The sequence below is a fragment of the Prionailurus bengalensis genome, chromosome B1, assembly GCF_016509475.1.
Source record: "Prionailurus bengalensis isolate Pbe53 chromosome B1, Fcat_Pben_1.1_paternal_pri, whole genome shotgun sequence".
Classification (NCBI taxonomy): domain Eukaryota; kingdom Metazoa; phylum Chordata; class Mammalia; order Carnivora; family Felidae; genus Prionailurus; species Prionailurus bengalensis.
The window spans coordinates 680,165-701,555 of NC_057344.1; the positions used below are offsets into that span (position 1 = coordinate 680,165).

At 54.3% G+C, this 21,391-nt stretch overlaps 2 protein-coding genes across 2 annotated transcripts in view; one reads left to right on the plus strand and one right to left on the minus strand.

Annotated features, from left to right (window-relative positions):
* Positions 1-9,684, minus strand: part of ERICH1 (glutamate rich 1) — a 50,722-nt gene extending 41,038 nt beyond the window's left edge. Inside the window, exon 1 of the mRNA XM_043557184.1 lies at positions 9,580-9,684. Within this exon, the coding sequence (XP_043413119.1) occupies positions 9,580-9,601 (22 nt within the window). The 5' untranslated portion in view covers positions 9,602-9,684. The remainder of the gene's footprint in view (positions 1-9,579) is intronic.
* A 5,315-nt stretch (positions 9,685-14,999) lies between these two features.
* DLGAP2 (DLG associated protein 2) overlaps positions 15,000-21,391 on the plus strand; it is a 791,263-nt gene continuing 784,871 nt past the window's right edge. The window contains exon 1 of the mRNA XM_043557189.1: positions 15,000-15,109. The gene's annotated coding sequence lies outside the window, so the exon portion shown is untranslated. The remainder of the gene's footprint in view (positions 15,110-21,391) is intronic.

The window sequence follows — 21,391 nt, forward strand, 5'->3', positions numbered from 1 at the left end:
TCATAAATGTAAGAATGATTAGCTAAGATTTAAGCAAGAGTTGGCAAGCTTTCTGAAATACGCATTAAAAGGGAAACAGTACTCAAAATAAAACCAGAGACTGCTCTCAAACGGGACGTACTTAGAACGTACACCTGACTGACACGTGCTCTCCCGTGTAAGGATTGATGTACACCGAATATTCATTTTCTCCCAAACTTTCACATTAAAGAAAAGTCCGAAGTTTGTCTCTAATTCTTGCAGAGTGTCAACATCACTGACTGGATCAGCCACCAGTGGGCACGGCGGAGCCCTGCCCCACGCGGGACCCTGAAGGACACGCCGCGGACCAGGGCGCGGCCCAGCAAGGGCCTTGAGAAACTTGCTTCAACATCCTGGGGACCCAGGATAACCCGTCACGTTTACTCCAGAGCTTTTATCACTCCCAGTTCGACGAAGAGTGGCTCTTCGTCGCTCAGATCTCGAATTCTGCCCAAAGCGCACAAGGTGAGACTGGCCGCGGGTCACTGGCACGAGTAGGGAGGTTAACCACTTGCTTTGCGCAAAAGCAGACTGGGGAGTGCCCGCTCCCTCCACTGCCCGACGTTACCCACGGGTGTCCCTAAAGCCACCTCCACTGGGGGACTGGGCCTCCTCCAGGCGCCTCCTCTCCAGCCCCCAAGCCGGGCACGCGTGGGACTCCCCCAAACAATGCCCTCCCATGCTGGCTGTCAGTGCTGCTCTGTGTCACCGTCAGCCGGGCTGTGGCTGCGGACCACGCACTTCACGTGTGCCTTCCGGCAGAGCCCTTAGGATAAGGCCAGTGTCACCACACGCTGCACGCAGTTCACCTTCAGGGTACAGCTGCCCCTTGAACGATGTGGGGTTTGGGCATGGACCTTTGTGTCCTTGAAATTCCCCGTCAGGAGAACTTGTGAGTCTCCCTAAACTTGACCAGAAGTCTGGCCAATAGCAGTCGATGAACACTTGCCTCGTACACTACATGTATCCTGTCGTGCGTTCTCACAACAAAGGAAACCAGAGAGAAGAGAAGGTCGTTAGGAAAGTCGCTCGGAAGGGACAACACACTCATCACACTGCACGGTTCTGACCGGAAAACACCCATGTACAAGTGGACGCATGCAGTTCAAACCCGTGTTGTTCCAGGATGAGCTGGGTGATGATGTTCTGACATCTTAAAACTTTCTGGCTGGGGAGAACACCCCTCCCAGGGCAGCCCATTCTTAAGAGACAGCAAAGCAGGGCAGTCACGTCCATGTGCAAACTGCTCCATCCAGAGCCCTGCCTCCCCATCTGTCCTGCCCCCAGGAGCAGCACCCCTCTGCTCTCCCTCCCCATCTGTCCCCCTGCCCCCTGCCCCTAGGAGCAGCACCCCTCCACCCAGCCTCCCCCATCTGTCCCTGCGCCTAGGAGCAGGACCCCACCACCCTGCCTCCCCTGTCTGATCCTGCCCCCAGGAGCAGGACCCCTCCGCTCTGCCTCCCCCATCTGCCCTGCCCCCAGGAGCAGCACCCCTCCGCCCTGCCTCCCCCATCTGTCCCCCTGCCCCCAGGAGCAGCACTCCTCTGCTCTCTCTCCCCATCTGTCCCCCTGCCCCCTGCACCTAGGAGCAGCACCTCTCCAACCTGCCTCCCCCATCTGTCCCTGCGCCTAGGAGCAGGACCCCACCACCCTGCCTCCCCTGTCTGATCCTGCACCCAGGGGCAGGACCCCTCCGCCCTGCCTCCCCTGTCTGATCCTGCACCCAGGGGCAGGACCCCACCACCCTGCCTCCCCTGTCTGATCCTGCCCCCAGGATCAGGACCCCTCCGTCCTGCCTCCCCCGTCTGATCCTGCCCCCAGGAGCAGCACCCCTCCACCCTGCCTCCCCCATCTGTCCCTGTCCCCAGGGGCAGCACCCCTCCGCCCTGCCTCCCCTGTCTGATCCTGCACCCAGGGGCAGGACCCCTCCGCCCTGCCTCCCCCATCTGTCCCTGCACCCAGGAGCAGGACCCCTCCACCTGCCTCCCCCGTCAGATCCTACACCCAGGGGCAGCAACCCTCAGCGTTGATCATCCTGGGCCCTGGTGCAAGGCAAGAAGGGCCACCTTTATTGCTCAAAACTCACCAAAATTGTTCAAACTAGCCAGTCCTAAATTGTTTACCGTGCCCTGCCGGCCTGTCCCAGCCAAGCCCAACAAAGCCCATTCACGGTGTGAATCCTTCCCTGCCTCCTGGCCTTCCTGGGGCATCCCCGTGTCGTGCCCCTGTCTCTAGGACCCAGGAGTGTAACAACCCTGGTTTTCCTGAGCCTCTGCTCCGGGTCCTCTTGTGGCTGCACCTGACTGGCCGTGTCACGCAAGAACCCCAGACGGCCCCCACGGATGGAGGGGACAACTGAGGATTACAGGGAGTGCCATCACAGGGGTCCGCCACCCTCTGAACAGCAGCGTCCCACCCTGGGGGATGGAACCTGCTGGCCACACACCACACACCCCAACCGGACCTGTGTCTGATCCCGAAGAAAGTAGTCTGTAACTGCCAACCTAAAAGGTCAGTCCCCACATCCAGGGTTTTTGGGAAGCTTCTGTCCCCCGCAGCTGCTGCCTTACTCCCCGTCGTCTCCACATACCCACAAACCCCCAACAACACGCTAGCTGGCCTTCCTGCCACTGTAACTGCCCCTTCCCACAGTTATGCTGTCCAGTCTCGGGTGGGTCTTTAATGGAAGCAAATGACTATCCCTGTGGTCCTGAAACCTGCAGCTCAGGGTCCCTACCCCTAGCACAGGTGCCCTGGGCGGCCAGGACCCAGCATTCACCCAACCCCCTTGGTTTACATGGAGCCATTTGTGCATTTGGTCGCTGGGCCATTCATTTCAGAAGTGCTTACTGAGCTCATTCATTCATTCATTCATTCAGGAAGTACTAACAGCCCATCCATTCATTCATTTGTTGAGGAAGTGCTTACAGAGCTCATTCATTCATTTATTCCTTTGTTCAGGAAGTGCTTACTAAGTTCATTCATTCATTCATTCATTCAGGAAGTGCTTACTGAGTTCATTCATCATTTGCTTAGGAAATACTTACTGAGCTCACTCATTCACTCATTTGTTCAGGAAGTGCTTACTGAGCACACTCATTCATTCATGTGTTCAGGAAGTACTTACTGAGCTCATTCATTCATTCATTCATTCATAAAGTGCTTACTGAGCACACTTATTCATTCGTTCATTCCTTCAGGAAATGCTTACTGAGCACAGGAAGCCTGCCTGGTGGAAGGATTCAGACAGGAATCCGGCGGTGACGATGCAGAAGGCAGCCGTGTGTGATGGAGGGAGCACGCCATCAGGGGAGCTGGCGCCATGGGGTGGAGGTGCTAATCCAGCCTTGCTGGCTCCGGCCTGGGCAATTTCTGTGATCAGTAAAGCCAGACCGTGTCTCCTGTTAGAAGCATCACAGGCATAAGGATGAAGCTGTGCCCCAGCAGTCACCCTGTGCCAGCTGGCACTGAGCACGCAGCTGCCCAAAGAAACGGGGGGCTCCTTCCCACCGAGGTGCAACCCAACCAGAGCCTGAGGTTCTAAGATGACAGAGGCATCTCGGCACTGAGAAGGCTGAAGGTATGACTGGAGAGACACGTGCACAACAGGTGTATGAACACACACACACAGATACACATGTGCACACACGCAGAGATACACACATGTACACGCAGATACATGTGTGCACACACACGAACACAAAGAGACATGTGCGCACACACGTGGATACGCACGTACAGAAGACACACGTGTGTGCACAGTGGAGATACACATGCACACACGCATGCACAGACACATGTGCACACAGGGGCACACATACACGGACACATGTTCACACACAGATACATGTGTACACACATGTGCGCACACATGCAGAGATCCACACATGCACACACAGATACACACGCGGAGATACACAGACACACATGTGCACACATATGCGGAAACACACATGCACACAGACACACATGTGCAAAGAGATACACACACAGACACACATATGCACACAGAGACTCGTGTGTACATACATGCAGAGATACACACATGCACACAGGTAGACACATACATGTACATGCACGAGCACAGACACACATGTGCACAGACTCACATGTGCACACACAGACATGCACACATAGACGCCCATCCCAGTCCTGCTGGTCTAGGAACGCTATCCTCAGCACCCAGGCCACAGAGAGCACCACAGTGAGGGGTAGGTTATGCTGACCACAGAGCCCTCCCACAGAGTCATGGATACAGGGATGAGGACAAGAGCTTGGTCATCTGGAACTGAGGTCACCACAGTTCAGATCTCATCCAAGGAGAGTCCTTGGAGGACAAGGATCTTGTGGCTCGCACTCCTGGCTCCTGGGCGAGGTACGCCCTGGGAAGACCAGTCATGGCGGGAACAAATTCGTATTAAGAAGCAACTGGAGGGCCGCCCGGGTGGTTCAGTCGGTTAAACACCCAACTTCGGCTCAGGTTGTGATCTTGTGGTTCATGACTTGGAGCCCCGTGTCAAGCTCTTGGCTGACAACTCAGAGCCTGGAGTCTGCTTTGGATTCTGTGTCTCCCTCTCTCTCTCTGTTCCTCCTTGGCTGGTGCTCTGTCTCTCAAACGTTAAAAAAATAAAAAGCAACGGACCATCTGCATCACACACGCACTCCCCAACCTGGCAGTCGGCCTCATGAACACAGGAGGCAGGTGCAGGCAGAGACAGGTCAGGGCCAGGTTCAGGATCCCAACCAACGTACCAGCGCGTGCAGGTGGGAAGCCAGGGCCACGGGCACTCACTCACTTAATCCTGATAACATGAGAGGCTGAGATGACCGTTTCATCTTGATGAGACATCTTAGGATTAACAAAAATTAACCGAAGGGTGGGGGTGCTGGATGAGAGACAGGTGCGCTGCTGGGGGACAGACACTCTGCCACGGTCTTGACTTGCATCCATTCCTTTAAGCCTCTCCACCTACAACTCATCTTGTGAGTACAGGAGCAGGGAGGGACAGGGGCGTCCACGGTGCGGTCGTGAGTGGCAGGGAGTGAGGGACAGGAGCTGAGTGTGTTCCTCCCGGTCCAAAAGGGACAGCGCACTCTCACCAGGCTGCTCTGCCCCAGCACGTAAGCACCCCCTGTCCTGGGGGCCAGGGGAGCTCACCTCCCGTAAGACGTGGGCCAAAGCCCGCACAGCCTCACGCAGTATGAGCTGGGAGGGGTGAGGACGGGGCGCTCTAGACTCTCGGGAGGCGCCGTCTGAGGAGCCGCCATCCTCACCGTCCACACTCCAAGCAGCAAAGCCGTACCCGGGCGAGTGCAGCAGTGAGGTCCTCTACAGATGGACGAGGCGCCTCCTGAGATGCTGCGCACCTGCTACAAGAAGCTGTCCGGAAAGGTACGAACGGGCGCCTGTCAGGCAGGTGGCGGGAACACCCACCCTGCTCCCTCATCTGAAGGGTTAACCGTGCAGCTGCTGAGGGCCGGCGCTGTGTGACATGGGGACCCGGCTCGCCCGCCGCACACCTCTTCCCCGGGGAAGCCGGCCCTCAGGGCAGCTACTACCTGATCCCTGATCCGCCGGGGACCCTCCCGGCTTCCAAGTGCTGTCCTGCTGCCTCCGGCTTCCTCCAACACCGGCTCCCGTGAGCACGGCCACCCCACCTGACTTAGCACTTTGTTCCCTGCTGGATATGCGCCCGCCCTCCCCAAGCAGGGAGGAAGCCACTCCAGCCACCACATAGGATGTGCAGGCCTCCGTGCAGTTCACGTCAGTCATGGAGGGCTGTGCATTTCACGTCTGTCTGCTCACTCACAGAGGCGTGCGGAGTCTGGCCCTGGAGATGTCTGCTCGTACTGCTCACACACTTTCCCACATAAAATAGAGCATATTAAGTAAAAAAAAAAATTACCCAAGTAGCATTGTTGCAAAGGCAAAGCATCGTCCCCACGAATGCCGCAGAGTTCTGCGACACGCTGTCTGCGGGGAAATTAGGGCATCAGGGGGATACACAGCCCAGTGGGAGCAACCTTTCAGGGAGAAACCCTAGGACCATCGCTTCAGACAGACTGCCAGCCCGCCCGCGTCACGTGCCAGAGCTGAGTACCTTTCTCCTGGGATGCGTCCTCATCAGCAACCGTGACCCCAGCCCAGGGAACAGCTTGGAACCTCCCTAGAAGCAAAGCACTTGCTTCCCTGCTGTGTCCCCAGTGCCTGAACGAGATGCCACACACACTCAGCAGACTCAATACGCATTTGCCGTGCGAGCCAGCGTTAAGAGTTCTGCGTGAAGTTGACTTGATGCAGCCACCGTGGGAAGCAGTGTCTCTGAAGGGCAGCGGGACGGCGAGAGAGCAGGGATGCCAGCGCAAGTCTGCACCGGCCCCGGCCTTCTCCAAGCACCACACACTTCCCAAACCGTATGCTTCCAGAATTTACAAGTGCTTAGACGTTTTTCCAACTATAATCTCCCGTAAGTGTTTCTGGAAGAGGGAGTGTTACCCCAGAGACATGCTCTTCAGTGATCTCGTTAAAAAGACTCAGAAAGCTAATATTTTGTTTCCCACTTACATTTAATACATACTAATCCACCCTTCCAACCGCAACGTCTTAAACAACCTAACTTTGTTTGACAATTTTATCACCGATCCAATGGGAAAAGGAGGTCTTTTCAGAGAAGACTCCTGACTGCGGAAAACAGTGAAAGGTTTCTTCAGTGAGCTGAGAAAGGCCTTTACAATTGACTAGGCACAGGAGAGGACCATGATTTCTTGCAGAGGGAAGAGCATTCAATGTGAGGCTTGGAAGGGTCACAAACACACACGGGGTGCGAAGGTACGAAGAGAAGGGGTGGGCGCATAGTACAAGAGGAAGGACTCCTGTGTGAGGGAGAAGAAACCCTCAGGGCTTATCAGCCAACCACGAAGAACCACAATGGCCACCTGGGTTGGGACTGCTCCCAAGAACCTCGATTTAACCTGCAGATTCTCTAGTCCTACTTATGGTGTGTGTGTGTGTGTGTGTGTGTGTGTGTGTGTAAAAACAGTGCTTTGAGTACTCATTAAGATGTTTTAATGTTCCTTTTGGAGCCTAACTTCTGACTGGTTAGAAATTAAGTCATCTTAACCTATGATGATATGTTTTTAGAGCTCACTACGGGGAAGTCAAAACTCAGCAGGATGCGGTGCAGCAGGGAGGCACCAGCATGGTGTTTTCCCATAAAGGAAGCCACAGAGAAGGGAACTCTAGTACTCTCCATATTCTGCCTTTTTGAGAAATTAGTTTCCTTTGCTTTCTTTAAGCAAGCACTTATTAACTATAATGGACACTTGACTTTTCATTTCAAAGGGCAAAACCACAATCATCCATTCTAAACTTAGAAAAGAAGAAAAAAATAACCACAGCCTGAACCAGTCCAAGCAACATAAGAAATGTCTCAAAAACCTTCACTTTTACCTGAAGCCATAAAACTTCTAGAGGAAAACACAGGGAAAGAACTTCTCAGTGACGGTCCTGGTGATTTTTTTGAAATGACACCTGATGCGCATGCGACAAAAGCCAAAATCAACAAGTGCGAACCCCCTAATTAGAAAGTGGGTAGAGGATCTGAATAGAAATTTTTCTATAGAAAACATAAAGATAGTCAAAGGACACATGAAAAGATGTTCAATACCAATGTTTACCAAGTGCTAATCCAAACCAGTGAGAGACCTGTTAGAAAAGCAGTGATCAAAAAGGCAAAAAATAACAAATAGTAGGACGTGGAGGACAGGGAACCCTGTGCACTGTTGGCGGGAATGTAAGCTGGTGCAGCCACTACAGAAGGCAGATTCCCCAAAATATTAAAAACAGAACTACCCTATGATCCAGCAATTCCACTTTCAAGTATTTATTCAGAGGAAATGAAATCTGGAGCTCAAAGAGATATCTGCATCCCCACGTTCATTTCAGTGCTATTTACAAGAGCCAAGGCATGCAACAGCCTAAGAGTCCCTCCAGGATGGATGAATCAAGATGATGTGGTGTATACACGCAGTGGTATATTCAGCCATTAAGAAAGAAGGAAATCTTGCCATTTGCAACTGCATAGGTTGACCCTCAGAGCCTTGCCCTAAACGAAATAAGTCAAACAATGACAAATACCACATGATCTCACTTATCTGCTGCGTCTAAAAAAACCCTAGACTCCTGGATGCAGAGAACAGGCTGGTGGTTACCAGAGAAGGGGAGGTGGTTACTGGGATTGGGAGAAGCCGGTCAGAAGGTATGATCTTCCAGTTCTAGTCCTGTAGGACTAGTAACTCCCAGAAAGTCACGTACGGCATGGCGACCAGAGTTTACAATGCTCTGTGGTAGAGCTGAAAGTTGCTAAGAGAGGAAATCCTACGAGTTCTCATCACAAGGAGACTACGTGAGGTGCTAACTTACAGGGACCATTGGCAGCGTCCACACACGTTACATCACTGTGCTGCCCACGTGGAACAGGTACGGGGTTGAATGGCGAGCCTATCTCAATAAAACTGGGGATAAACAAAACCTTCCCTTTTGTCATTTGAATGCTGAGGATTAAGTGGTAATGAGAAGATACAATTTCTAAGACTACAAAATGTTTAACCAATACATTTGTATTCCGCCCCTTGAGTGCTGGTTGAAAATATTATCAGTTAACAAAGGCTGGGTACAAGGTAGAGTATTATGTCCATTTTACAGGTGAAGAAAATGAGGCTCAAAAAGGCTTCTGACCTGTTCCCAGGGAGGAATTCCAGTTATCAAGCAGACTGCTCAGTATGAGCCGCAGGTCCCTGCATCGGCTTTGGGAAGTGTCCACCGCCCCATCTCCACCCTGCAATCCCACAGTCACTCATGGAAATGTGCTCCTTCCTCGCTCCTTTGGGGTCCCACAGGCCTCCTTGCCTCTGCCCAGTGCCCCTGGACACCCAGGGCTGCGATGAGGATCCCAGAGACACCGGGGACCCAAAGGGGTGGGGGGGGTCCTCCTGGCTCCTGGTGATCTTTCTGGCCCTCAGTGATCCCCGTTCTCCACCCCCACCCTCCCCAACACCTGTCAGGGTCTGGGGACCAGGTAGGAGGTGGGCCAGGGATGGAGCTAGAGGTAGGCTGGGGTCCCAGGTCTGGGTGGGAGGTGAACAGGGCTCTAGGGTCTGTGTGGTGGGTGGTCCCAATCCAGGAAGGAAATGGACAAGGCTCTGGGGTACGGCCGGGAGTGGGCCGGGGGTCTCCGAAGGAGGTGGCCAGGGCTCTGAGGTTCGGGAGGGCGGTGGCCAGGGCTCTGGGGTCCGGGAGGGAGGTGGCCAGGGCTCTGGGGTCCGGGCGGGGGTAGGCCGGGGGTTCGGGAGAGAGGTGGACAGGGAGGGCTATGGAGCCCGGGCGGAGAGTGGGCTGGGGGTCCCGGAAGGAGGTGGCCCGTGCTCTGGGTTCCCGGCGGTGGGTGGGCCGGGTGTCCGGGGTCTGGGTCCGAGAGCAGGAACTGGGAGGGCCGCATCCCCTTCCCCACTACCCACCTGCGCCCCCCGCCCGCGCCCCCAGACCCCTACCCAACATACCGTGCCGTCTCAGCGCTGCCATGGCGATGCTGCGACCCCCAGCTCTATCCCGGCGCCAACAGCTTCAGGGCCAAAGTAGCGCTGCGACGCTTCCGGATTCCGACCCTCTATGCCCACCCACAACAATAGGCGTGCCCAATCGGGATCCAGGGTCTTTCCCGCTGGATGCCAATCAGCGGAGTCCCGGCTGTGGATTGGTTTTTGCGGGTGCCGTGGGCGTGACCAAGGGCGCTAGTGCTTGGAGCATGCTCAGAGGGAAGTGACTGACTACTGGGTGAGCCGGCTTCCCGGTTTTGGTGCCTTAGAAGAAAGTCAGAAGATGCAGGGAACTCCAGTCTCATATAAAGCCTATTAAACTATATCCTCTCCTTATTACCGTTTAACTATCAATATTCAAAAGAAAAAATGGAAGTTTTTATTTTTTCCCAGTTTTATTAAAATATAATTGAAATACAACACTGTAAGTTTAAGGAGGTATTATGAGTAGGGGTTTAGGGGGAAGGGGCTACGGAAAGGGGGTCATGGGAAGGAGTTCATAGGGTCATAGGAAGATAGTGGGAAGGGTCAGCAGGAGGGGGTCAAGGGGAGAGGAGACTCAGTGGGAGGGGCCCCTTGGTCCTGTGGCTCTGTGACCACTTAAGGTGTCACCTGGGGTTCTGTGGCCCCAAATCAGGGGTGCCAGTGCTGCAGGGGTGGGGGCAGTGCAGGGGTCCACTTAGCGCCCACCCTGCACCCAGGTGTCCACAGGTACTCCGGCACTAGGGGTGTGAAGGCCAAGGGGAGGAAGAGAGCCCGCAGACTGCTGTGGGGAAGACCCCTGCCCTCTGCGGTCCTCTTCCCCACCGGTCCACTTCCCCCAGGTGGGTTTCTTCCCTGGGCACCCTGTGCAACCCCACTGCACCCTCTCTGCGGCCTGGATTTATTGTGTTCTCCTCTTCTTGAATTTATTCCCCAGAGTCTGTCAATGCAGGACACTGCTCAAGATGCTCAGAACATGTCGTGAATGGCCTGATGACAGCAGACGGGAGAGGATGAAGCGAGACACACAGCATGTCATATGTCACACAGACACGAGTGTGGGGGAGCGGATGGTCAGGAAGGTCGCGTGAGTCAGGCTGGGAGCAGGACTCGGTGGTAGCTGGGCAAAGATCGCTCAGCAGAAGGACAGCAATGTCCCTTGAGATTCTTGAGGGGGCAGAAGGACGGATGCCATCTGTCAGGAAAAAGGCCTCAGTGTTGGGACAAGACCCAGGGGGGATCATACTACTTTGCGTTCTCCAGCGAGGGAGGAAAACCATCAGCCCGGGAGAGCAGAGGTGTGATATCTGACATACATCTCACAGAGGGGCCTTGAGGAAGCAGGGAGACCAGTGTGAGCCACTGCACTTAGAGGGACCTTGGTGGCCAGAATCAGGGCAGCAGCATCCGGGCTCGCAGGAAGAAGTCCTCGGATTTCTGATCTATTCGACGGCAGAGCAAGAGATTTTTGTGTTGACCAGTGTGGGCTCTGAAGAGGAGAGTGACACATCTGCACAATTTTGTTCGGGAAACTGGAAGGCTGCAGCTGCACTGAGGAGATGGGAAACATCCAAGAGGAGCACCCTCGGGTGGGGCCTGTGGGGTGGGACACATGAGGTTCGACGCTCACGAGACACAGAAATGTAGGCATCAGTTAAACAGCTGAATAGGACTTTCGAGTTCAGGAGATGGTGAGTCTTGTCCAAACCCACACGGTGTCCAGCACCAGGAGTGAACCCTGATGGGGCTCACTATGACTCTGGGTGACGATGGTCAATGTGGGCTCGTTGTTTTGACAGAGGCACCATCTGGTGGGGGTGTGGACAGTGGGGGGCTCTGGGGGGGGCAGGCAGTACGTAGGAAGTCTCTGCACCTTCCCCTCAATTTTGCTGTCAACCCGAAACTGCTCCAAGAAATAAAGTAAAACATGTTGGTGCAGGAGGAGAGGATGTGTGCGGGAATCATGTCCTCAATGAGGCTGCATCCTGAACTTTTCCTTCTCTTTGGCAACATCCCCACCGGAGTTCAAGCCCACTCTGGACATGGTGGCTTTACAACAAAATCTCCCCAGAAACCAGAGTTTCCTCCTGTCCTAAGGTGATAATGTCTTTCACACCCAGACTTGAAAGAATTGATGACGACATCAGCCTCCACTTTGCCACATGCAGCGTGTCTTCTGCCACCACCCTCGCTGCACCTGTTCCTATGTCACAGGACCCCAGGTCACCCATTTGCCCATGCAGGCTGACCACTCAGTGATCTCCCTGAAGTGCCATCGGCCCCCGTGCAGAGCCCAGCGTGGGATCATCACTGAGCCTCTTCTCCTCTCTTTCTCCCCCACTATAATGTGCCCAGGAAAACCAGCCAAGGATGTTCTCCCTGCAGCATTTCTGGCCTTCCCTGCCTTCATGTCTCCACCATCTCTCACTGGAACCCCCCCGGGTATTTAGACCGAGCTCCCCAATTCCATGCGTTCTTCCTCACTGTCACCTCCGTCCGTCTCTTCTCATTGCAGCGAAAATGTCTGCCACTGAAAACCAGTGAAGGTAATCCATCACTTTTACAAACTAAAGTACGAAATTGCATGATCCTATCAATAGATGCAGAAAGGACACTTGACAAAATCCAACATCCGGTCATGATATAAACTCTCATCAGACAAGCAACTAAGGGGAACTTCTTCAACTTCATAAAGAGCATCCATGGAAACCCTGCGGCTAAGGTCATGTTAACCCTATGGTTAAAGGTGTCCCTCCCAACACTCTCTCTCACATGGCACGGGGCGGAGTCCTGGCTCATGCAGGAAGAAAAGGAAATAAAAGGTATACAGATTGGGAAGGCAGAGATAAAACTGCTTCATCCACAAATGTCATGACTGTCGGTGGAGAATATCTTTCCCCGCTCAAATGTGAGCAGGGATACAGGATAAAATTCAGAGACCTTAAGAGGTTTTCTAAACCCCGGACTCATCCCCCTCCCACTTTCACACCACTCTTCCTCTGCTCACTTTGTCCCCCTCACTCTGACCGGTCAGAGCACCGACCCACCTGCCCTTCCCTCCACCTCCCTGCTCTTCCTCCTTCCTAGAGCCCCTTCCCTGCTCTTGTCCCAGGCTCTGGCACAAGCAGTCCTCTGGATTGTGGTTCTGCTGCACAGTCCCCAGCACTCACCTGCTGGCAGCCCAAACCCACTGCTCGGTCTTTCTAGAAGGTATAGGAGTTGCTCGGCCAGAGGAACCCGCACTAGGCCAGTGGGGATGGAACTGTAGGACTGGGGGATGGAAAGCAGATGAGCACATGTCCAGCCCTCCAAGCCATGGTCAAGCAGTTCTGAGTCTGGGGGATGGAAATCAGATGAACACATGTCCAGCACTCCAAGCCATGGTCGAGCAGTTCTGAGGTGCACTCCAGAGAGTTCCCCCAGGGACCCCAGCCAGACTGAGCCCCAGACATCTACAGGGATGGCCGGCTAGATATCGTATCCTGTACACTTTCCCTTCCTCCCTGACGTGCTCTCTTCCAGCTTCCTGGACCAACCTCCCAAATAAACTACCTGCACCTGGATCCATGTCTCAGGACCTGCTTGCGGGTGAACCTGGGGCAAAGTAACACTTGAACCCGACTGTGGCCTCCTCAAAGAGTTCTTCCCTGACACCGCACGCTGTAGGAGCTGCCCTCTTTACCTTCTCCACCAACACCCCACATCTGTCCTTCTGAGAAGTTGTAATTTGTAATGATATTACCGTTCAATTTTAAAAACTGACGCCCTCCCTGGACCGCAAGCTCCAAGGACCAGTGGCTGTTTCTGTGTTTGGCTCACGTACGGAGACATGACAGACACTCAGCACATTGTCGTTATTTTTGTCATTGCTGTAGCATGAATGAATGAATACATGAATCTCGAAAAGAGGAACTGTTGGGGACAAATATGGAGAGGAGGGAAGGAAATTTTTTTTGTTAAAAAATTGATGTAGAATCTAGACTTCTGGTAGAGATTGGCACACATGATTCATGGGTTTTGACTGCAGAGAGAAATTGGAAGATGCTAGAAACACTGCAGAGAAATGCGACTGTGAACAGGTTTCTCTGATTCATCTTGTATCCACAACCCTTGGCACTTGGAACTTTGCTGTCAAATAAAATGCAATGGATTAACAGGAGTGATCAGTTCTATGAAGAACTCTTATGGAGACAGGGCTTTTGTTTAAAGGTCCTGGAATTTCTGGAAAAGGCTGGTTCATCTCTCTCCAAACATTTTTGATCACCTGCTTCCTATTCTGGTCCCTGTCCATTTTCCTATGAACTTTCATCTTGCCGGCCCCACTGTTCTGGCAGCTCAGACTTGCCGACAACCCAGGGGGAGATGTGGAGGGGTGTGTTCTTTCAGAAGCGTTACAAGGGGCCCCCCTGACCTGCTCCAGGCACATTACCACAAGGGCGCAAAGGGGAGTAAGAACACGTGGCCTCGGTTCCCAGCGGAGCAGAGAGGTCTTTGGCGGGTGACCCTCCTTGTCTGCCGGTCATCTGGTCTTGGAAAGGCATTCCCGCGTATTTAATGAAGGTTTATCGAAATACGGCCAATGTCGCTCAGTTGTCCAGATCGCTCAGGTTGTCGATGCAACTTGTGCTGAATTAATCCTTCCTCCTCCCTTGGCCGCTGTCTTCTCGGTGTTGCTGAGAGCAAACGCACGGAGGCGGCCAGACCCCACGGATGATGCTCGCCGCTCTGCGCCCAGGTTTCCTACTACAGAGAAGGCTGTTCCTGGGGCCGCCATGGTGCACCCCGTCTTCCCTGCGGACACCACGCACAGTTACTGCACAGGACAGTGCGCCCACGGAGGGAGGAGGAGGCTCGGCTTCGGGGCACCCCCAGCCGCAGGACGGACACAACGGCGACACACCCTTGCCAGCAGCTGGAGCACGCATGTTCTCTCGAGTCCTCCCAGGCTAGGGAGCATCTGGGTCCGGAGCCGACTTCACCTGGGCGCGCGTTCCTCCTCGGGACCCGGAGCGCGTGGTGCTGCTCGCCGGGGGCCGAGGCACGTGTGGGATCCGCGCGCTAACTTCGCGGCGCTCGGGCACTCTCCCGCGGGCGGCGCCAGAACCGCGGGACCGCCGGCCGAGCTCCTCGCGTCCGTAGCCCTCGCGGGCGCCCGGCGCAACAGGTGGCGTCCGGGGCGTGGCCTGCGCGCCGGCGGGCGGGGCGGGGCGGGGCGGGGCGGCCGGGGGCGCGGCGCGCGGGCCTGGGCTCCCCCGGGCGCGGGCCTGGCCCCTCCCCAGATGCCGCCGCGCGCCGGCCGCCCCCCAGCGCGCCCGGCCTCCCCGGGCGCCCAGTGCGCAGGCGCCGGCGGTGAGCTCCGACCGTGCGCCGGGCTCGAGCGCGGTCGGAGCGCGCGGCGGCGGCGGCGGCAGCGGCTCCGCGGACGGACGGACGGGCGGACGGACGGGCCACGCGCCATGTCGCCCCGGACCTACTGAACTCTGAGCGCCCGAGGATGTCTGCGCTGAGGAAGGTGCGAACCGGCGGGTCTGGGCTCTGCGTGGGGCGCGGGCAGGGACCCCAGGGCAGCCTGGGCACGGGGTCCCGAGCTGCGCGGGCGGCCTCGTCCCTCGCTTGGGCTGGGCGCGTCGCCGGCGGTGGCCGGGGGTCCCCGGACCCTGGGCTCTCGGGGTGTGGGTGCGGTGCGGGCACCGCGGAGGCGGGACGGGCTGCGCTTGGCCGGCAAGCTGCGGGAGCCCGAGGAGGGGGCGGCGTCCGGCTCCCGCGGGGCAGCGGCCAGGGCACCGGGGCGCAGGGGGTCGCTGGTCGGGATTAGGGAGGGTCGGAGGTGGGGGAGGCCGGGAGCCCGGGCTGCGCCTGCAAGGGGCGCGGGCCGGGCTGGGCGGAGGGGCCACTTCTGCCGGGTCGCAGCGGCTGCAGCGCGGGGAGGGGGTGGCCGCCGCCCCGCTCTTCAAGTGGGAGCGCGAGCACCGGGCTTTTTTCGGGGCGGTTGCTAAGCGCGGAGCTCCCGGCGCAGGGTTTTGTAACCAAGCCTCCCCCGGCAGCGGCTGTTGCTGTTCTCGGCTCGCTCGCTAACGATCGCAGAGAAATAATGAGGATGTAATTATTGCATCCTGCGCTGCCAGGGGTGGGGGCGGCAGGCACGGGCTCTGCGTGCGCGGGCAGGTGGGGCCGGGCTGGGGAGGGTGCCCCAGCCCACCTGGCAGCCCTTCTTGCGCGTGCTGCGCCCAGAGGCTTGGAGCCAGCTGGACGGGGGACCGGGGGCGGGGGGAAGGTTAGGAGAAAGAGTTCGGAGAGGTCGGGAGGGGGCCACCGGGCAGAGTGTCTCCGAGGTCAAGGAGGTCTGTCGATGGAGAGGGCCACGTGCAAAGGGGAGAGGGTGCAGGCGGAGAGAGAATTGGGCCCAAGTGGAGGCAGGAGATGTCTGCAGGTGGCGAGAGCAGAGGTCTGTGGGTGGAGAGGGGCGAGGGCACAGGTGGAGAGGGGAGGGGCTTGCAGGTGGAGAGGGCGCGCGTGGAGATGGGAGGGGGCGCAGGTGGAGAGGGGAGAGAGCCTGTGGGCGGCTGGAGATCTGCATGGGAAACTCCAAGCAGCCGCTCTTCCACACTTGTCAGCTGCCGTGATTCCAGCCGCCTGTGGTCTCTTCTGCCTAACGAATGGCGATCCCGGCCGGGGCTTGGAATCAGGAATTCGTGACTTCTCAGCCTGGGCTGTCTTGTATTGATTACAAATCAGGCGATGGCTAGCGAATGAATTCTTCGTTGGTGGTGTTAAGGCTGCGGGCGAGGGCTGGTGTGGTTTTGGAGCTCGGAATGTAAACTCAGTGCTTTGTCCCCTTGGAAGCCAAGGCAGGGGAGCTCAGAGGACTTCAGACAAGGACTTTTCTGGGGGCCTCATCCCTGGGGTCTTGGGCTTTTGCTGGCAGTGTGTCCTTGGGGAGCATGGCGTGTGGTTGGAACTCGGGGACCTGGTACTTATTTGCCGATGGTGAATTAAATTAGTTGTATTAGTGACTAGAGAATCCCCAGGCTCCCAGCGCAGCCTAGGGGAGTCCATGCACCTCCTCCAGCGGGGACTCTCTTCCTCCAGTCACAAGGCTGACGTCACACACACCCCCTCTCCCCACTTTGGAAGGAGCCACATTTACATGTGAGGTTCATATGCCTTACAATGCCATTTTCATTTTGCTTCCTAAATAGTCTCAGGGTAAGGTAATAGGTAATAACTGAGGCAGAAAATGGTGAATCGATGAAAAACTGGTGATTGTTGGCAGGTCATGTTGTTATTCTTGCGTTCAAAAAATGCCATTAATCAGGGTTTTCCAGTAGCCAAATTGTCTTGTGCAGGCACTGGGTGACTCACAGACTTGGCTCCAGCATAATTGTGGAGCGTGTACCACGTCCTTTTAGATGATGTGACTTTTTCATTGCTTGGAGGAGAACAAATTGGAATATTTTATGCCTCACATCAGGGAACACGGCTAGCCGGCACTGGGGAATACGGTCTGCTCGGGCACATCTGGGCAAAGTACGGACCTAATGAACGAAGGTAGGGGAGGAAGTCCTGTCCTAAAGCACACTGCCTGTTTCTAGAGCACTGCGGATGTCTTGTCCAGCTTGAGAAGGTCTGTAAAGCGTGGTTTACTGTCACCAATCACCTGTCAGGGGAGACCCACTCTGTGTCTGTGAGCCTCTCTGCCCCTTCATGAACTCTCCTCCTGAAACCCTCTGTTCCTGGTGAAGAAGTCAATAAGCCTTGAGTGACTTCCTCTAGTGATGTCACATCTGCAGGATCACTGTCAGTTACAGGGTACGCTGAGCGAGCCAGATACTGCCCCAAATGGTAATCCAAGGTGACCATGGATTCAAATGAGTGTTTTCTCACCACAGAGATGTTTGCTCAGAAAAGCTGTCTAAGCCAACTTTTCATTCTGTTAATCATGTATTCCCTTTCCTTCCAAGAAACTTGGTACTTACGCTAGAGTTGTCCAAAGTAGTTCTGCCCGAGACAGAAGGAAACATGTCTTCATTCACCACTGGTTTGGCATGGCTGATGTCCTGATGATTTAGATGAATTAAAAAGCGTTTATTTTTATAGCATTCAGGACACTTTGCATTATATCTCCCCAGGGACAGAAATATGTCCTTCTATGGCAATCTCTTATTTTTGTCTACTTTGTTTTTGAAATTGGGGGAAATTCAAATTAAATATTAAGAGCAAAAACATGCTTTGCAGCATTTGGGTCTCGTTGGATCCCAGATGTCCAGAACCACACCAGGTCTGAAACAAAAGTGTTCTCATATGTTTGATATCATTAGAGGTTTTCTTGTGTCTGTTTTTAGCAGATTATCTTACATCTTGTGCCTACGTGAGGAAGTCTTCATGATTACTGAAGAAGCTGAGTGATGAATACTTGGAGTATAGATTTTGAAGGCAAAATAATTTAAAGTATTACTTATTGGCCCTTGGAATGGATATGCCAGGGTCATTCAGTGGATACAATAAAAAGAACTGTGATTCATCGTTTTGGACAGATGGGAGTCTCTTTAGAGCATTGCCAGTATGTTGGTTATAAGAGAACTATAGGCTCCCATACAGGAAGCTAGTGGGCCAAACACTTCGGGAACTTAAAAGTCCTTCTTCGTCCACCACAGTTTTATGGGTGTGTTGTGTCCTCTCACCGTGGACCTAGCTGAACACCAGCTTCTCACGTGTGTGTGCTCGTTTGGCGGGTGCTTGTGACAACAGCGAATGGGCCCGGTGCTCCGTGTTCACTCGTGACCAGAGCAGTTGTGTGTAGGGAGCCGGCCCGTGTGCTCTGGGTGAAGAGGGTGGGGTTGCAGGGTGTACTGCCTCCCGCTTGCCTCCTGCATCTGCCCGTGGAAGAGCCCGTACGTTTCCAGCCCCCTCTCCCTCCCTGGGCGTGCTGGCTGGGCCAGGTCACAGATGTCGTCAGCATCCGTCTCCTTGGCTAGGCAAGTGGACATGGTGAGTGAAACCCCGTTCTTCTCTGTGAGTGCCATTCCCGTGTGTGCTGGCTTCACCGGCTTCCGAAAAAGGTGCTGGCGGTGAGCCTCCCGTGGGCCCCTTGGCGTCTCCTGACTTTCAGCCCTGGAGCGGTGCCTGCCCGTTTCTCTGGCTGTTCCGACAGTTCCCACCAAGCGCTTCAGAGAACGTGTCTCCCCTCGAGTGTTTGTCAGCGGATATCTAAACCGTCACATTGGACCTTGAGCTCTCTGTCTTTCTGGGTGCATCTTGGAGATAAACTCTCTAGACCAGCCTCTGTTGTACTTGCCATGTGGTGTGAATTCACCCTCCCGTGAGGCCATCTATTTCCTTTGGAGGGTCCCCTGTGCCCACTTTGAGGGCTTGGCTGGGGTGGTCTGCCCTCTGTTTAGAGGTGGGCTCCCCGTGGCCTAAAGGAAGTCACAGCCCCAGCCCTGCCTCAGGAGAAAGAGCATCCCTGTGGAACTTGACCTTTCCTTTGAGCCCAGAACTGGCATATGCATTGTGAGGAGTGGGAAACTTTAGGAAGCCAAGCTAAAAACATGTGGGCCCTGGAGTCCTTGCCATAAACTCACAACCTGGAGGGGTGGGCTCTCTGAAAAGGAAGCCACCTTGCAGGGAATACCAGTCTGTGAGGGACAGCAGGGCTCTGGCTGTGGGTGGAGACCACTTGGTCTCAAGAGCGTATTGTGCATGAGGCGTCATTACTGCTTGATATTCGGTTATATGAACCAGGAAATCTACCCCAATTTGAATTGGGTTTTCTGTCCCTGACTACAAGATGAGATGTGAGGATTTTTTAGTTTCTCCAAAATGTCTACGTTAAAGCTTTCCTTGTGGTGTAAGATTGGTCCGTCTTGAGGTGATATTTTTGTCTGATAGACCCTTTCATGTGTATCCACAGGGAAAAAAAAAAAAAAAGAAAATCTTTGCCAAAGAGGAGTAAGCCTTTTCAGTCATCCCATCCATAAAATTGCAGCAAATATTTTAAAAAGTAACTTTGTCAATGTAATTGGTCATAATCTTTATGATGATGTACATACTCTGCACAAAAACAGCCATGCTGCAATGATCCCTTTGGGGTCCATAGAGAACATAAGCCGGGCAAATAAGCTCATCCTCTCATGCTTAAGGAACGTGGGTCCTACTGATTTAGCTTGGCACCGACTGACAGGGTCCATGTTGGCAGTGTACATGGTGGTGAAGAGTGCGGGCTCTGGAGTCCCACCTGCTGGGCAGCCCAGGGCCAGTTGATTTGACTTCAGTCTACGGCAGTCCTTTGTCCCTGAGAGGGACAGATGCAAGTAACTCTGTGGGACTGTCCTGACATTTGAAGGAATTGATGGCCGTCTAGCACGTAGAATGGTGTGCCGTCAGTGCTCGGTGAGTGTTGACTGTTTGCATCATGAAGTCCCAGTGGAGCCCAGTTCGCACCATCCTCTGTTGGGTGCAATCAAGCGACTCTCTGAGTTCCCATAACCTAGGTATTTATTATTTCTACTCTTACTTGTGTATCTGTTTTGCTACTTATTTCCAAAATGTTTTCACCTGAGTTAACCACAAAAGACAAGGCTAAAAATACTGATAGACAATTAGAGCAAACAAGTGTGGCAACTACGAAGGTTCGCATGATTCTTTGGGCATACAATTTGACAGAGTTTCCTTTTTACCAAGTCAACGAAAACCAGAAAATACAGGACCTCACATGATCACCTTATGGGCTGGACTTGGCATACTTGTTTTTCAGTGAAGAAAGTATTGTCCTTAGCGCTAAATCACGATGTTCTCCTGGTAGACTTTACAGCAAGGGTTCGAGGTTGTGCCAGATGTAAGAGTTGTACAGATATAGAAGTGTTTTCATGAGTACGTCTTTCAGTAGACCGTGAAAGACATGGAAAGCAGAATGTACAGACCTGACCTACAGGAGGCCACAGTGACCTCCTCCAGTATTTCCATGTTGTCTCCATGACCAGAAGAGAGGTGTGGGTTCAGGAGCCATGTCTGCCTGACTTTGCCTCATGCCCTAACCTGCTGTAGTTTAGTGTTTGTGGGTTGAATATCCTGTGGACATCTCAGGTTTCTTAGCTCTTCCGTATCTTCATACTTGCATAGACGTGCCCAGTGAACATGTCTTAGTCAAAGATGAGGGACTGTGTTGTCCAAATGTGACCCCAGGTGAATGGGGTCATTGTGGGTATGGTCTCCAACCCCAAGGCCACTTCCTGTCTCTGTCCTCCCCCCACATTTTGGGGAGTGGTACTCAGTCTCCATGTAAGAGCTTAGAAGCCATTGTAGTAACTTTCCTGACCCTGTGACATCGGCTTAGGTAACTCTCCCTGTGCATCTACTATTATAGTAAACCTCACATTGCACTGTGATTAACCCTTTACTTCCCTTTCAGAATGACAGCTTTTGAAGGAGGATGCTGGTCTCATGCGTCCTTGCCTCCCCATCTATCTAGCTATCTGTGACGGTGCTTGAAAGCGCAATGGGGGACCCAGCCTGGCATAACGGGTGTCCCAGATCTGACCTTATGTCTCTTTCTCTTCCTTCGTCCCCATGGCTCCTCCCATGGGTTTTGAGGCTCTGTTGTCAGATCCCGTCACTGCTTGGTTTCCTCTTTCCTGACTTGGCCATGAGCAGAATGACTCCAGGCTTCTGCCCACACTTAGCCATTGTTTCTTTTGTGTGCTGTCCTCGATTTATCCTTTCAGGTCTCCTTGAACTGCAGCTTCCCCGTTGACGGGTTCTTTCGATGCTGGAAGCAAGTTATCCCCGTGGTTCTTGG